Source organism: Patagioenas fasciata, chromosome 12 (assembly GCF_037038585.1).
Source record: "Patagioenas fasciata isolate bPatFas1 chromosome 12, bPatFas1.hap1, whole genome shotgun sequence".
Lineage (NCBI taxonomy): Eukaryota > Metazoa > Chordata > Aves > Columbiformes > Columbidae > Patagioenas > Patagioenas fasciata.
This window is the reverse complement of record NC_092531.1, coordinates 26083918-26101975: the sequence shown is the minus strand read 5'-3', so window position 1 is coordinate 26101975 and position 18058 is coordinate 26083918. Positions and strand designations below refer to the sequence as shown.

At 42.8% G+C, this 18058-nt stretch overlaps 1 protein-coding gene across 6 annotated transcripts in view; it reads right to left on the bottom strand.

Annotated features, from left to right (window-relative positions):
- Window positions 1-18058, bottom strand: part of UNC13C (unc-13 homolog C) — a 101675-nt gene that overhangs the window by 48868 nt on the left and 34749 nt on the right. For 3 of the 6 annotated variants that reach the window (XR_011741148.1, XM_065847022.2, XM_071814126.1), the window contains exons 3-8: window positions 17911-17933; window positions 17345-17409; window positions 13106-13184; window positions 8390-8461; window positions 3738-3957; window positions 461-688 (exon numbers count right to left, since the gene is read on the bottom strand). Coding sequence is in view for 5 of the 6 variants with exons in the window: in XM_065847022.2 (XP_065703094.2) it covers window positions 461-688; window positions 3738-3957; window positions 8390-8461; window positions 13106-13184; window positions 17345-17409; window positions 17911-17933 (687 nt within the window). In the remaining variant the exon portion in view is untranslated. The remainder of the gene's footprint in view (window positions 1-460; window positions 689-3737; window positions 3958-8389; window positions 8462-13105; window positions 13185-17344; window positions 17410-17910; window positions 17934-18058) is intronic. The other 3 variants (XM_071814127.1, XM_071814128.1, XM_065847025.2) reach the window with 1 other exon arrangement.

The window sequence follows — 18058 nt, the reverse complement described above, 5'->3', positions numbered from 1 at the left end:
CCTGGGTGCACAGTTTGTCCGGCTCAGCATCACTAAAGCAGAACACACCCTCACTCAGGCAACAAGAAGGGATAATGAGTTCCAACCCAACGGGGCCTGAACTGCAAGCTGCGGCGTTCTTAGCGCTACAGTCATTAAAAACCCGTCTGTGAACTTTAACTCCTGCAATTGGTGGCAAAAAGCTGAGCGCCAGCACAGGAGGTGTTGGCAGCAGCAGAGGAGGCAGCACAGAGCCCTCACTTGTCTTTGTTCCTGGAGCAGTGCTGTGCAAAGCAGTTCTGCCAACAGCAGTGACCTCAAACTCTTCCAGTTAGCACGCTATAAATTCAGCCATTTATAAACACACCAAGTACGCAACTGAACACACGATTCCAGCTCTAATCATAATAAATCATATTCCCGAACCAAGGGACAGGAAAGAAAGAGCTCTCAAAGCAAACATTTTCAGAAGAAAATGTACCTGTGATGGTAATTTTTGCTGACCATTTGGATGTTCCATCCAAAACACTTTGTTTTGCTGCTTTTGTATATTGTACAAAGTCTTCTTTGGAAATATTAAACATTTCCCGGATCACTTCAAACACTTCAGGTCTATTTTTCTCTCTAATTTTCATTCTTTCCTTCATAGCACTAATTATATTCTGTGTTTTATCTTCTGCACCATGTTTGGAACTTTTCTCAGCAGCTCCTGAAATAAAGGAAAAGATCAATACTTTGATTAAAAAGTTGCTACCGTAGTTCTTTTTCTCCTCTGAAGTCTCCAGCCAGCACTTGGCACTGCAGCACTCAAAGGAGAGCTGAGTGTTGTCTGGGTAATATCAAGCCTCTTATTTTTGTGATACCTAAAATCATCAATTGATTTAGTTTCACATTAAAATTCGACTTCAGTCACATATTTGTTATACCTGGAAATATTTGTTGAGTCCGTGCTATTCAGTACTGGTCAGTACAGTGAACACATCTGAACAAGTAAGGAACTTTCCTGACGTAGTTAGGCGCGCTGATCTGTCCAAGAGGTGTGCAGAACTTGCAGTGCGTGCGCCTGTCTGCTCCGCTCTTCTCCTCTGACACTAGCTAAACTTCAACAGTGCATTTATGAATAGCTCTTCAAGCAAAAACCACCCCATACTAGTAGAAACAGTATTTAAAGTAGATAATGTTTCCACTTCATTTTTCAGAGACTCCTGCTATGCTCTTTCACAGTGGAAATCTAGCGAATAGTAGAAAGAAATACGAATAGCAGCCTCAGATGCTTTCTCGACTGCCTCGAGATACACCTCAATATTTGCCATGCTGCCTGCACTCATGGAAAGCTTTTCATTCCTTCCTGGAACAGGGGTCATTAAAAAAACATAATTACCACAAAAATCCATTTAAAGCAGCATTCAGAATCTACCGGATGTAATAATTCACTGGATCTCAGCATTTAGATTAGCCTGGGATTACCCGAGCTGTCAAACAGCGCCGTGCCACTGACTGGCATCCGCACTCGGAGCTGCAGTGCACTCTGAACGTGCACAAGAGCGCTGCACGAGGCGCGACGGCAACAGCGCATCGTCTGGCGGCTGCTTGCGCCGCTCTTCCGCGCCCGGTCTCCCAGAGAGCAGACAGGACATTTCGCTCAGGCTGCGGCTGAAGAGATTAAAGGGAATGCTTTTCCACGTATTCTAACACCGGGACCACCCAGGGAATTTCTCCAAAGAATACTGTGTCTAGTAGACATAAAGAACGTTCTGGAAAGAGCGAGATGGAATCTTATGAAATCTAATTCTGCAAATTCATTGTAGAAAGAGTGACGTGAACCTGCATTATCCTGCTCTTCGGAGCTGCAGGCCAGGGACAGGATTCACGGGAGAGAATTGCAGTCTCCTTCCTCTTATGAGACAGGAAGATGCAGATGCATTGACAGCTGTAAACGTCATGGCAGTAGAAGGCAGAGAACCTTCTAACTAAACCAATCTGTTTTCAAGTAAGAAATGTATGGCTTTGCTCTAAAGGCTTGTGTCGTGCAGAGGGAAACCTATGGCAGGACACAGCGACTGCGGGGCGGTTCTGAGATGCAGCAACACTTGCTCTCTCCTGCTGACACATTGGCAATGACCTGTAACTCACCCAGAGTATAACCTGACACCACGTACTACCAAACGCCAGCGTTAAAGAAACAAAAATACAGTTCTATTGTTCCCCTTCAATGGATAGTAAAATTAAGATAAAAGTATGCTGAACAACGTGCTATGCAATCAGAATTCAGATATTCACCATGACGTTCTTCTGATGGCGTATGTTGCTGAGGCACTTCAGCCTGAAATGGCTAAAGAAAAAACAAGCGACACTTCTATAGAGCTGCAAAGGTCATCTCATGCTAAGTCTCACAGAAAAATATTCTATACTTTGTCTTCTTTACTGTTTTGATTGTGTCTGAAGGTTTCCTAGTGCATTGCAGGATCACAAAGATAGATATGCATATATATAAATAGTAAAGTAGGAAGGCATAATGTACATATTCCAGTTGAAAATCTTGCTTATTTTTGGGACAATACTGATAAAGTTGGAATATGTGTTAAAATGTAACTTTCTTTAAATTTTACTGAAAAATCAGCATAGCCTTCTATTTCTACTAAATCATTTATTGCGGCTACTTCTACATCCTCCATTGCTGACCGTCTATCAGCAGCTCTTTTCACACGGTATTGATCAGACTCATTAAGACAATATTGTAGCTGATATTGCCCAAGAAGTTAACAAGCTAGTTCTACCCCAGGGACTGCTACAAACTCAACACGATCGAAATCAACCCTGATTTCATATTGCACCTACTGCTACAAGGGATGTTTTGTTGAAGATGAGAGGTCTAATGAAAGTACTACTGATTTTTTTAAAACCTAATTTAGAACAAGCTCAGATATTGACCTTAAAGACCTTGAGATGTTAATTCATTTCTACAGTCTATATTAGCAATCACTACATATTAAAAACCACAAACAATAAACCACGGAAGCTTGGAGACCAAAATTTCCTACTGATCACGAGATGGCCAAAAGGACGACCGTGATAAAACCATGTTCATTTCACTGTATGACACTGTTAACATCGGCTTTCTTAGAAACAGAGATTGAACTAACTGCACTGGTCAATCCATTTTTTAATGGAACAATAAATATTTTAACATAAATTCGGTAAATTGCATGAACCTCATTTTTGAAGTAGTACAATATTCAAACTCACTGAACAATTAATCTGTTGCAAAAAATATGACAGGATGTTCAAAACCATTTGCACACTAAGGGGAAGATCGGGACCTCTTAGGTGTGTTCAATGGGTTTTCCTATCTGCAGTTTGCCTTCTCCAAGTTCACTCTTTCCAGACTCAGCTGCTCGGTGTTTCCCACCTGTTCACACCACAGACGATGCAACCCTGCTCATTTCTGCAGGCTCTCTCTACCTCATCACGTGCATATCTGCAAAAACTCTTCAAAAGCAACATGGTACTCTGGACCACTCGTGGTTTCCTGGGCTGGTGATGTGGGCCAGGGAACCTCTGGGCTGAGTTCTTCTTCAGGTAAGTGAAAATAAGGATAAGAGGATACTTCAATTCTGCATGTCTTTTGCAGCTTTTCAACTATGACATGGATGGATAGATCTCTCATCTGGCCCCTCATTTCAGGAAATACCCAGGTGTACACACAAAGTCAAAAGGTGTGAAGTACTGCAAAGCTTCAGCTGTTAGGAAATACTCACTCTGCAAGCAGTCAGCATTCAGGAGGTCCTGGCACTTCTCGTGGCACTTGACACCACACTCGGTGCACCTCATGCCTTGCCTGGCTATGCCCCACAGCAGACCTTCGCACTCGTAGCAGTACGTGGGAGTCGTAGCTGTCCACACTTCGAAGTTATGAGGCGTAGTTGATGATATTGGGTAGATCAAAGCCTGCAATGTCTTCTTGAAGACGTGTATTTTCTGTTGGATGAGAAACATCATGTAATCAAGACTTTGGTTGAAGTGCTGTTTAATACAAGTGAACTGGAGCTAAAGTGTATGTTATTACACCTTAAAGGTTACAAAGTATCAGAATATACATAGAAGTATGAACTGATTTGCAAAATACTGATTTACTTGTTTTTCATTGCACTTTGAAGACAAAAGGAGCCTGGATGGCGTCCTGACTGCGGAAGCAGGAGAGTTCCCACGGAATTCAGACACACTGCACAAAATACACTTCGATTATAGGTGGTACTATCCTCTGACACTTGTGTCTATGTGATCCCCTCATCAAATGAAAGCGAGCCCACTCTATGGTTCTATTCTGTCTGTATTCCTATAATAGCTACCCACTACTTCTTTTTTAAGCATCAAGATGTTTTTTACCTACAAATGCTCCATACTCTCAAAAATCCATACCCATTTCTTGAGTGTTTTTGCTTAGGACCCAGGACTAGTTCTAGTAGGAGAACAGTTACCGGCTGTTCACCAGTTAGTACTGCAAACAACTGGAATCTCAGCTCCTTAGTGCTTCACAAGGCGAACGCGAAGCAGTCCCTCGAGTTTCATGTACAAAACACGGGCCTGTAGGGCCACAATGGGCCGGTTTGTTTATTCAAATAAGAGAAGTCTTAGCAGCCCTCGGCACCACACAAAATATGACCTTGCTTTATTATTTTTTCTTCTTCACTATATGCACACACACACGGTTGCTGTGGATATACCAGAAGTTCTAGAGCTGGTCTCTTATAAACGAATGAATTGCTTTTTAGAAAGAAGAAGCCACATTGACAGAGGTGGCGCAGCGGGAAGCGGGGTGTTCCTGAAGTCTGTCCGTCCTGCCGCCCCTTCCCTCGGGTGGGCACAGCGCCAGGGAGCGGCAGCGCAGCCGTGCAGCGGTCGCAGACTGGGGAGCGTTTTGGAATGCGTGTGGCTCTGTCCATGTGAGCTTTAACATCGCTGCCACCGTTCTGATAGGACAGAAAGCGAGGCTAGATTATTCAGTTAAGTGTTTGTTAACACTCCCATAATTTTTATATTCAGCTGTCATAAGTATGCGCCAAATGCAAGATATTAGTCTGTTTAACAACGTGCTGACATGCTCTTGATTTTATGTATCGGCATGTCTACTCAAACGTGGAAGATATTCTTCTAATAATAAATTGTCTGACAAAAAGAAAGGATTTTTGTGTGCACATCTGCATAACGTTGCACAATCAGAGCCATCAACTAAAGGACCTTTGGTATCACGAGAAAACCATTACCATGTATCCATAAATCTACTGAATCATAGGTTCCAGCACTATAAATCAAAACCTCAAAGGTTTCGCAGCCGAGGCTGCAGCAGCGCTGACTGAGGCCCGCAGTTACATGCTCAACCCAACATCTGCCCTGTGCAGCCTGGACAAACAGATGTGGTCAGGTATTCATGGACGTTTGATCCTGTCCCCTCTGAGAACACTGTGGAACTGAACTAAGAAGCTGATGCAGCAGGAATGACTGAAACAAATATCGAATTGCTCTCCGGGGTGTTTTTCCAGCGTATCCTAGACAATTAACCATCTAGTACCGCTCCTGGAAACGAGCGCAGGTCTGCGCTGGCCTGACGTGGCAGTCATGGGAGGGACCGGGCTTGTCACGGCGGCTCAGCCTGGCAGACTTCATCTTCGGGCGTTTCCCTGCCCTCTGCCTCACATTGCAGCCACCAGCTACAGAGATCACAACGAGAACTTCAACAATGGCCTAAAGTGGATTTATGCAGCTTGTTGTGGGATCGTGTTCCTCAGAAACCTTTGCAGATTCACCCTCGCTCATCTCGTGGTATCGCTACAAATCCCACCCTGTTCAGCTTCACTGTTCCTTCGCAGCACGAATCCTTCCAGAATTGTGCCATTAGCTCCCCTCTCTTTCTGAAATGGCAGTAAGTAATGAAATGGTGCGGCTCAACAGGCCTGGAAATAAACACTGAGGGTAAATGAAGGTTTCAGTTGAAAAACACAATTTATAGATCGGTTTTACTGCTGAACACGATCCTTCCCCTGTTATTAATAAAACAAACTACAATTGTAAAGGAGAATTTATTTCTTACTGTCTAGAGGCTAATACTCCTCTCTGTTTAAATGTATCTATTATATGCATTCACTGAGTTCTGGGAATGGCAACATTTAGAATTGTTGATATATAGCAGGATTATTTAGTTATCTGTTTATCCTTTGCAATGAAGTTCATTTCTGCCATATACTGCTTGAGATACTTTTTCAATGTCATCTGCATATTATTTTCACAAAATTGCATCTCTGTTCAGCAAGGCAATAAAACGCATGCCCAGCTGAAAGCGTATGTTTAAGCATCACCAAAATGAATACTTTGATGCTGCTTAAAGTGTCTTCGCATCAGTGCCTGAGAACACGCAAACCGCTGTGTCACGAGTGTGTTGCACCCCACGGCAGCAGCGCCGCGTGGCCAAGCACAAAGCTTTCACCCTCAGGGTTTCATGTTTGGAGTAAATGGCATTTCATTTTTAATAGGAGTCATTAGTTCAAACCATTTCCATACTGAATCTCATCAGCCAAACGACCTGCTTCCATCAGAGCCGGCAAGATTCCCTCCAGAAAAGCTGAGGGAGAGTAGAATCCAGAAAAGCCTTCATCACAGGGATAACTTGCCCAAAGGGGATTTGCTTCCCTAACTGTCATCAGCGACTGCACTTTATCTGTTCTGTGGAGAGTGTCTGTAGAGTTCTTTGTGCCTGAAAATGTCTGTTCTTTTTATTTTCGAATCTCGCTCTGCTGAGCTGTGATGATCCCTCAGGGCATTAAGTTCCACTGGCTACTGAGAGACCAAGCAGAAAAGCATTACCTTTCACTTCTTCCAAATATCCTGCAAGTGGTTTTACTGGCTGTACCACCACATCTACTCTCCAAACAATACCCACTTCCCTTTAGTGTGCTTGATAAGGACGTAAGACAGGTTTCTCTTATTCACCTCTTCTGTGATCAGCTTTTTACATTCTTTTTCCTCTGAACATCACCGCTTCAGTCAAAATCTGTAAGTGGAGGTCAGATTGTTCTGTCTTGTCCTGCATTTGTAATTAGTATTATCTCCCAGACTTGCACCTTTAGCTCTCCACAGTCACAGCCTGGTAGATTTTGCATGAAGGGCATCATGGAAATGAACAGTTGAACCTCCAGTTACTGTCATAAAAGGTAGTAATACTTATAAATGGTTTTATTTGTTTGTTTAGTAGAAATCTTTGAGTAAAGCATGCGGAGTATCTTAGGGTCTTGCACTGAGCTTAGGTATGTTTGTAACAGCTGCGATGTTAAAGGGAAAAGGCATCAGTCTGCACCAATTGCCTTAACTTCTCTTTAAGATTTAATCGTTCTCCTTCATTCTATCAAACTTTGGTGCCATTTTGAGATAGAGGAACCAAATGACTACTGCTCCTGCTGAAAGATCATTTCAAACCCCAGCTGTTTCCTGCCTCATCAATTCATCCCTGAGCACTACCAAACCGTTCCTTTCTTATTACCATATAGGCACAGAAAGTTCACAATACATCAGACAAGCCCGATGGATGTATGTGCACTTCTGCTGTAGGTTTCAGTTCCCAGAATATCTGTCAATATATTCTGCCCCCCATTCTTCTGCTTTGGAGCTTAACAAGAGTGTAAGAAAACCCAGGCCTTCCTTTCTCAGTGCAGGGTACGCTCCAGGAGGCTGCGTTCAGGCTGCCCTCAGGGGGTGAATCCGTGTGCGTCACACCAAGCGTTCCCGAGGAAAATGGTGCCTGTTGTGCTTTAGTTTAAAACAGATTCCTTTTGCACAACTAAGCGAAGTCAATAACGGAAAACCGCAACACACAGGTTTTGCCAGCCATGAGAAAAAGATTTTTCAAACTATTTTCCTGGTCACTTCTTGTATGAATCAAGTATTTCTCCATCTATAATCAGCTGAGTTATTGGCAGGAGTTGCATTTAGAAAATCAAATAATGTCCCAACCACCTGTAAGGACTGGGAAACAAAATAATCCCAGAGTCCTGTCATTGTAATTGTACTCGAGGTGTGATGAAGACAGACGGACGCTGAAAGACAGCAGGCAAAGCATGGTGCGGCCGGACAACGTGAAATAAAGCTTTTCCAAGTAACTCTTCTGTGAAACAAAGGTTTCTCGCCTAGTCTCGTCTGACTGCCGTGCGCGTGAGGCCGCAGAAGCCAACCCGATCTTGTCACTGTGCATCAGGCAGCAAATCCTGCTCGAGACCCTGAACATTGCTACACAAGCAATGGAATGCTTCTACACTCGGCTTTACCCAGTTTGGAGTGTCTAGGCTGGCCTAATTTCTAAAGAGCTTTACACAGAAACGTCTCCACTATTTAAACGACCTAAACTTCTACTGCAGACACTTACCATTTCATTGTTGTCTATGGAAGTCCGGATGAGCATGGCCATGGAAATACCAGATTTTCGAGCTGCAAGTGTCTGTTTAAAACAAATGCAAACGTTAAAACTTACACTAGTAATTCTGACGGGAGAATCTAACGAAGGCAAGTAGCACTTGATTTTGCTATTGGATTTAAGCAAAACTGCAGGAGTTACAAAAACTTCCAGCTAATGTTTGTAGCACGCAATTTTTAAGTTTCAGTTCATAATGCAAACGCACTTTCCACCATCATTACTGTTTCTTTCCGAAGTGCCTGGCTGAACTGCCATTTCTAATATACAACCTGTTATCCAGAGGTTTATGACTCAGGTTTTTTAAACCACAGGCTGTCACTGTTTTTCCGCTTTGCCAACCAAATTAACATGGTACGAGGATGGGCATTCCGCCCTCATTTGGAAGCTGTCTGTGCCTGCAGCAACACGGGAGATCATTCTGCAATGGTCTTCAGTTCAAGCTATCTGTCTGGATAAGGCTTTGTAACTCACTGAGCAGTTCTAGACTAAGTGTATGTATATAAAACGCTACTTCTCTTAACTAAAAAGCCTTTGATTTTTTTCCTTGAAGACAATATTGATCCAATACTCTGAATAGCCATATCGACAAACACTCCGGCTCTTGCAGGGAGGGACAAGGCTGGACCTGTGTCCATCTGTCCCCTGCCCACAGGATGCTCCAGGCACATGAACACCTCGGCCTTGGTAGCACAGACAGCCCCATTTGTTCCAGCGTGGTACACACAAAGGCACTCGAGATAAAGTATCTTTAATATACAATAAACAAGGAATATTTATCTTCCTTACTGTGATATTCCTGTAATTTAACTGGGTCCTTGAGAATTAATCAGAGAGTATAATGATTACAAGAAAAAAGAACCTGGGGAAATGAGTTCTTTTTGTTTTCCAAATAATATTTTAACTCTTACTATAACGTCCTTTTGGCCTGACAGAAACAGGTAAGATTTATTCCACAGTATACAATATTAACTATAACACTATAATATTACTGTATTTTACCTGGAAAATTGAGCTCATGCATCCTTCCCAATTCTAAATAATTCCAAGGGTGCCTGTACACCTGCACTTTATCCCTGTTCTGTGATCTAGGGGCTGCTTTGCCATGTGTTGCTGCCCTCGCAGTCCAGCAGCGTGAGGATGATCAGTTTCACTACCCAGTAACTGTAAGACTGTTTCTACCTTTGTTGCGAGGACACAGATTCTCCCCTTACTGTGCAGCCCACCATGACAGAGCCATTACAGTGAAAGTCACAATTATATTTTGCATGTGACATCCTTATTTTTGTGAGAGACACATTAGGTCAGGAGCAATATTGGCTGACATCAGCAGAGGAACCGCATCACTAATCTTTGGATGGTGAGACAATTACCATTTCTTCTCATTTTAGAATTTTAAACACTGACATAATTTAAATGGATTTTTTAATTATTTAGAGATATTCAGACTATTCATTTTAATTTTAAACGTTCACTTTCCTGTGAGACCATACCCACTCCATTTTCAATACGTTTCTCTTGATGATAAACACAAAATTAGTAATCTTGTGAAATCAATTATAGGGTAAGAAATCATCTTTGGCACAGAAATATTTGATCTGATTCGTACCTGTCCTACTACAGTTAATATGGATGCAAAGAACCTCCACCGTAATGAGTGCCACCCCTCGCCCTGGCTGTAGTGCCACCCCGCATACAAGCCCGGACGAGCACAGAAGAACGAGCACGGTTGTTTGAAAGCAGAAGTTACAGCAACTGCATTATCAAGTGCCCTCCACTCTCTTCTGGCTCCACAGTAGAGAGGGGTCTGTCCCAGCCCTGTGCTGGTGTTCAAGCGGCTCTCTGCATCGAGTCTCCTTTCATCACCTTTCCCCCCACGCAGAGATCTTGTACCAGAGCTCAGGAAACTCACGGCTTCCGCAAAGAGAGCTCTTCCCCTAGACGGATGTTGACTGCCGTGTCCTCTCTAACGACGCCGTCCAAATCAGGCACGGAAAGTGGAGAACTGCGATGCATTAGTGAAAAACCTACCGTATCTCAGAGATTTGAGAGAACTAGTAAAAGCCTACTGTTGAAAACTGGATTTTTCAGAATGTGAATTTATGGAAACCATCCTAAGAAGTCCATCATTTCGATACGCCTTACACCGAGACACAGGCTGAAAGCATAGAAACTCAGGTAGAGGAACCGGAGGTGCAAAGGGACTTGGAAAAGAAGGAGGGACCTTTACAAGTGCCAAGGTTGGTAAAAACAAATATTTCCATGAGTCACTAATTCAGTTATTAGAAAAAATGACACCATAGTACCTAAGAGGTCTTTGTGTGCTTTGGGACATTCACCTTTTACAGGAGAGATAAAATAATTCAGTTGATTGATACAAGAGGGTTTAGAAGTAGGGAACACTTTCAACTTTACCATAATATCTAAGGTTGCTCAGTTCCAGAGAGGATGCACCATGATTGGGTCCTGAACAACCTGCTTGTATCGTTAGAAAGGATATTTAGAATACACAGGTACACTTGTAACAAACGTCTTCTAATAATTTTGGCATGTACAAAGCAGAGGACAAGTCATTCACATACGGCACAACTGCACTTAGGATTTACTTCTTGGTCATAAAACAGTTTTTCTATTGTCCAATAAAAGGTCAGCATAAAATATGATATTCATGAAATCTATAAGAGTTCTTATGAACATTTTAGAACATTTATTAGTATAAAAGCACTTACCATAGCCTGAAAAATCCAGCCAAGATAGGAAAGAAATGAAAAAGGGCATTAATTATTAAGTCAGGTTTATTGCAACAAAAAAAATGTATCAAATGATATCTCAGTCAGTCAAAAGAGTCTAACACTCACTTCTAGCAATATTATTGCTGTATTTTTCAAACAATTGTATAAATAAACAAAAAAGACCATTTACAATGGATCGGATCTTACAAGGACTTGAGAATTAATTTACTGACTTAAACGAGGTACTTTGGAATCCACCTATTGTAAGCTCAGAACTCACAGGAGATTCCCTCAAATGCACATGCCTTCAAATACAAATGATCTTTCAAAGCTTAGGATGAGCTACACTAAGCCTGGTGCTACAGGCAGGGCTTTGGGTTCTTGGATAGCAGCTGGTTTTACAAGACACCGGTCCAAACAGCGGGGGGATTGTGCTGGATGAGCCTTCCAGGGCCCTCCAACCCCTACCAGTCTGGGATTCTGGGATTCTGTGAAATAAGTTCCTCTTCAGTTGGTAAAATTGTTTTAAGTTTACAGCTGCAGAACTGATTGAAAAGAATTGGCTGTTTTTAATAAGCACATAGTCAAGAGCTACACTGTAAGTCCACAAGGGCTGAATTCCAGGATAAATTTCCATTTGAACACCCTGCAGCTTCCCACACTAAAAGTGGAATCTGTCAGGAAGTGTCATCCTTCAGCGACTGGACACGACGCGGTGATCGTTCCATTGCAATCATGACACAAAATATGAATACAATGAATGTTTTATCCCACCATTCAAAATGTGAGTTTTCTTTTTTGTTTCACTTTACTTGTTTTCACAGTTATGCTGTTTTTCTAAGTGAATGATTAACAATAAGATTGTGATGTTTTGATTTGTTCTGAGCAATACCTGTCTGTAAACAGTTCCAACAATTAAGAATAAAGCTAAGTACTATTTACTATGCATTAAAATATCAATGTGGCTGTAAATTATACTCGTATGTAACACAAATTACAGAGGCGTGGCTGCTGTCAAAAAGTAGAGTCACATCCATTGCAACCATCTACGTCATAAATTGCAACTTTTCATCCATTTCCAAAGGAATTCTACACTAAACTTGTGCTGTGCCGCTTCGGGTAGTACGGTATATCCCTGCAGGGTAACTGAGCAGAGCAGCTGAGAATACATGGAGCAGTAACTTAGCAAAGACGGATCTTTCAAAGACAACGACAGCAATCATTTACTTGGGCTGATGCCCTTTCTTTATAATGAGAAACTGGTTTGGGCGCTTGCCACCACCAGGAACTAAACATGTATTTTATTGCATTATGAATTCTATACTTCAGGAAAAGAAAAAGAGAAATATGAATGGCACTTTAAAATTCTTCAGAGCAGAGAGATTCTACTTCATCTTATTTAGGCTGGAAGTCGGAATAAATCTCAAAGGAACTACCATTCTTTTCACCTTTAAGAAATTTATTTGCCTAGATTATTATTGTCTGCACTGACTCCTGAAATAACATACCTCATCTTGTACCAAAAGCATGCACAAATCTTTAACACATTTATGCTGAACCAGGGCTGCTTTTTTAAAAAAGAATTTTCTTCCTCTTCCTGTATCACAATAAATCCAGTCAATGGGGATGCCAGGCACTCAATACCAGCTGTCCTTGTAACCCGATTCAACACGAAAATCAGTGATTTGTTATTGCACAAAATGGACATCCCTTGATTTCACAAGTAATATCTAAACATCTGATGAAATATTCAGAATTATCTAGTATATCATAACAACCGCATCATTGACTTTTACTGGCCCCAATCCATTCTTCCAAGATACCTCTTTTCCCATAAAACAATTGTTGACGAGTCACCGTTCACATTCACAGTAATTACGAGGAAGATCCAGACAACCGGCAAACGAATCAACAGTTCTACGGTCTGGACGTTACTCACCACGTCCCGAACAATGGGGAAAGACTTCTTCCTGCGGAGGTCCGGCATGCTGTCGATCCCGTACAGCCCGCGGCCTGCGCTGCGGGGAAAGGCAGAGGAGAAATAAACCCTGCGGCTTATGGGCATGCATCCCTAAGAACTGCTCAGATTAGCTGTATTTACAGTCAAAGCTGAAACTAACGAACCTAAGTGTTCTAATTATTATGAAAAATGAAGGAGAGTGTTCCTGGTGTGGCTGACCTTCTCCTAGCATTTACCCAAAGCAAAGAGTAGCTGAAATGCTGCTTAATATTGCCTAAAACGTTTTACCATGGATTTAGAAAGTACAACAATTTTTCCATCAAAAGGACTACTGTATTTGGTAGTTGAGATACAGCCCAACACTGTACAGGATGCTGTTGTCGTGAATTTGACACAAAGAGTAAAATATCTAACTAAATACACGATCACATCTCCTTGTACGGGTCCCAGACGGTGTCAATGTGACGGAGCGCTCGTCACGGCTGCCAAACGGTAACGCTCAAACGAGACAGGTGCTACACACCCGGAGGGGTCGATACAGGCAAATCCCACAGAGGGAACAAAGCCCGTTTCTCTTAGCTTGTAACAAACAAAGGCACTCTGAATGTTGTTTCTCATATGGATTTTAAAAGATTAACGTTCAGGATCATCTTCACATTCATTTAATCTTGTAGCTTATCATACCTGCAAAGACCTTGGTGAGGATATCCTAATATTTACATTGATACACACAAAACTGATTGGTTTAACTTTAAAAACCCTGTGGAGTCAGGAGTCTGTCTCCACAAACTCAGAAAGGACGCGCCCCGCTCTCCCAACACCACCGACCAGCCCTCAGAGATCCTTCTTCTGTCTTAGTAACTTACAATTGTTTTTCACATGATGCCAAAGTTAGATGACTAAAATGCAATGCTTTTTTTAAAAAAATTATAACTGGTGAAGTTTTTCCATAAATTGTATCCCTTTTCCCATTAGAAAAGAGAATATTAAAAAAAATCACATTTCTTTAGCATGATCATGAAGCAACAACCAGTTTCACATAGCCGCTAGAAGAATAAATTTCACTCCCTAGTGGGAGATCAGTAAAGATATGAATTAACCATACATTAGGATATATTAACAGGTGCTCAGATTCTGGCTGAGGCCGCAAAACCAACGTTGTGACCACAGCTTCGAGCCTCCCTTCCTCCCTCCGCCGTCTGAGCTCGAGGCTGCTGAGCACAGCACCGAGCACAGCCCAGGGCCCACAGAGGCCTCACCCGCGCTAACGGGCCGGGGGCCCACAGAGGCCTCACCCGCGCTAACGGGCCGGGGGCCCACAGAGGCCTCACCCGCGCTAACGGGCCAGGGGCCCACAGAGGCCTCACCCGCGCTAACGGGCCGGGGGCCCACAGAGGCCTCACCCACGCTAACGGGCCGGGGGCCCACAGAGGCCTCACCCGCGCTAACGGGCCGGGGGCCCACAGAGGCCTCACCCGCGCTAACGGGCCAGGGGCCCACAGAGGCCTCACCTGCGCAGGGGCCTCTGGGCCACCCCAGCTTCAGGAGAAAACAAAGCTGCTTGCAAAGTAGTTCTGGCCTCATTTCTTTTTCCTGTCATACTGCCTGTCATGTTACAGGGAGATGATGCTAGCCAACTAAATGATTTGATGCTAGCCTCAGGCAATGTGGCCTCACTGCCATTTCAACTTGTAAACCTTCCCTCCCCCCCAATATTTTGGAAAACAAAACCACAAAAAAAACCCACAGACAAACCCCTTCAAAACACTTCAATTATTTCCTAAGCATTAAAAATCAAGCATCAGCAAAACAGCACTAAAACTACACTTGCTGATATTCTTAACCCGTAGAATCAGTGGTGATACCAACAACGCAGCACTCACAGCGCTGCAAAACTGCCTAGAAGGAAAATCCGGTCTGAACGTTAACGTGGGAAGAGAAAAATCTGAACATCCTTCTCAAAATTAACGCTCCCTTAGCAGAACTGTCGCAATACCATAAAACCAAGGACTCCATTTGAATTCCCTCTACTCTCCTTGCAGTCTGTGTGAATGGTTTCCTCAGTATCAATGTGGCCATAATGAAAAGAGACCAACAAGGGAAAGAAAAGAAGGGATTTGCATAAAGCTTGTGAGAATTTATATGGTGGAGATAGGAAGCTCCAAAAGAGAAATTCATTTGCAAAACCAGCATGGAGGCTTTCCTAGAGCCAGGTGAGGTAATAACACGCCACACTTAGTTTACCTTTGACAATATGCATCTCTGTGGCTGTCATATCATAGAACCCTAGCATCTAATAAAGATAAGAATATAAACCTCCTGGAGCATAAAGAGATAAAACAGATTAAAAGCAATCCTGAAACACCGGTGACACATTGATGAAGGTATAGAGTTCCTTCTAATTCTAAGAGGAAAACAGCCACCTGTTTCCTGTCTCGGCTGAGTGGGTTGGCCGTCAGCTGGAAGTTCACATTAACACACCGATCTGCGTTGTGAGATCCAATGTTGTTGAAAACCAGAACAGCTACAGTACCAGAACTAGAACTGGGCAATATGCTATTGACAGTGAAAGATTAGTCTTTGTGTATAGTCTCTGGAACATTAAACACTATGGTCATGGACAAACTCTTCATGTTATGTAGGTTATACATTAAATTCTCTACTCCTCTCCCCACCCCCAATAATAACAACCCAACAACATCCTGACACAGAAGATGATGAAGCTGAAGGCACACAAGTTATCATTCAAAGCAAGTTGATTATTTTTGTGTGCTTCCGAAGACATTCTGCGTAACAATCATCTATTTGAATTTGTCAGAGAGTTCAGGAACAATACATTTGGTTTACCACTGAGAATACGGCACTGAAGGGAAGGAGTGATCATCTGCACGCAGCACCATCTGGTACCATTAGCGAACTTCAGGATGGATGAGGGCCTGTGGTAAAATTATCAGTGTCTGACACTACTGCCACCAAGCAAGCAGCGCACTAATCCAGATTGAGCCTCTGCACAAGGTAGAACAGTACTGCCTTGGATTCGTAAACATGATGGAGAACCCAACTGACCCCATGTGCTCCTCAGAAATACTGAGAGAACAAATTCCGAGTGTCTCACCTCCAATAAAATGATGAAGATATTATTGGATACTGGCATGGAAAGAACAGGAAAGATGGAGCTTTTCTTTTGCCTTTTAACAGGGAAGTAGCATAAGAAGCCCCAGGAAAACTGTATTTGGTCTTTTCTCTCATTTCATGAGCCGAGCGCAGATCATTGCAGAGAACGATGAGCTGCAGGCTGTGCTATGGACTTGAGATACTCTGGTGCATGTGAGATGTGTTCACAGCATTGTGCTATGAGAAGAGGGAAGAGTAGGGCAGAAAAGAGGCAACTGAAATATTGCTATATAGATAAAGCAAGGTGTCAAACGGTTGTGAGGGAGATCATCTCACCTCACCTCAAACGGCAACACCTTTTGTGAGAGTAAGAGGGAAAGGAAGAGGCTGAGGGATTCTGGAATTCAGGATAAGCTTTTACATGCAGGACTGGAGTGGAAAGTGTGATTAAAACAGAACCACAAGAGTCTTTGAGATGTCGGGTTCTTCAGCTGAACGGAACTTAAATTAAAACTGCATCCCTGTTTTCAGGGAGCCCCAGTGAAACAGAAGTTTGTGCAGAGATACTGCAGACAGCAAAGGGAGTTTAAACTCCTGCTCTAGCCCAGTGTAGATTTTGTCAGCAAGAGGAGAAAGGTTTAACCTGCAAACGTGAGCTGATGCTGGGGAAGGAATCCCTAGAACGGGATGCAAGACAACGCTGCCTGGAGACAGACGGACAAAACGCGCAGGTTTCTGCCACACTCCCTCTCAGCAACTGGAAGATCTTTGAGCTTTCAAATATTAGACTGATATTGCTACATCGCTACATGTTCACTAAAATGCAGACATAAAATCAAACTACGGCTTCAAAGGGCATTTATTTTGTATGCAAAGAGGTAAAAAATCGTCATCCGGTTGACCCGTGCAACTGAACTGCTGCATTAAAATTGCGAAAATTAAAGACTTAAATTAAAAGGAGAAGATGTTCACAATGAAACTGATTATCTTCCTTTTAAAATAATTCAGTTTCTTACAAGAACAAAACTTGGAAAAAACACTATAACATTATGAGACTAATTTGCAGATACAAATAACAAAATTCAAAGTCATGTCAGTACTTACCCACTGAATGCCTGGACTGCATAAAGCTTTGAAGGATCCAAGGAACTTCCACTTACTACCCGAGCCTTCAATAGAGAGCAGAAGAAGCGCGGTTACTGGGCTGCTCTGCGTCTGGGACAGACCCTGACTGCACCAACACACAACACGCAGTATGACAATGCTAGCAGGGCCAGCTCCAGGCAAAGCTAGAGTCACGGCTACTTTGGAACACATTTTGGTAGCATTCACTTGAAGAACCCATGGGAAGATTAGATATTGCTTCCCAAATATTGTCCTTTAAGTCCTATGGTGTATAAGCGTAGATGATAACTGGAGGCAAAAATCCCAGATATGGTATTTGACAGTAGCAGACCCCGTGCTGGCAGTTATGAGAAGCACAACAGTGAGACTTATCCTGTTAACAAGTGCCACACGTTTGCGATACACTCAAAGGAGAACAAAAGAGCGGAAAGCTGGGAGAAACATGCACATTTCACAATAAAATGGAGGAACCAAACAGGTCAGATCAGTCACAAACAAGCACCAACAAAATATACAACCCCTGTAGTAAAGACAGGATTTTAAACCTTTTCATCCACAGAACCGCTATCTGAAAGAGAATCGGGAAGAAGGGGAATACAGGTTAGAAGTTTCTCAGAAAGTATCTTATGCTATCAAAAGCTGTCACTGTTTGAAGAGCAGAACCCAAGTGACACCTGAGACTGGCTGCACCAT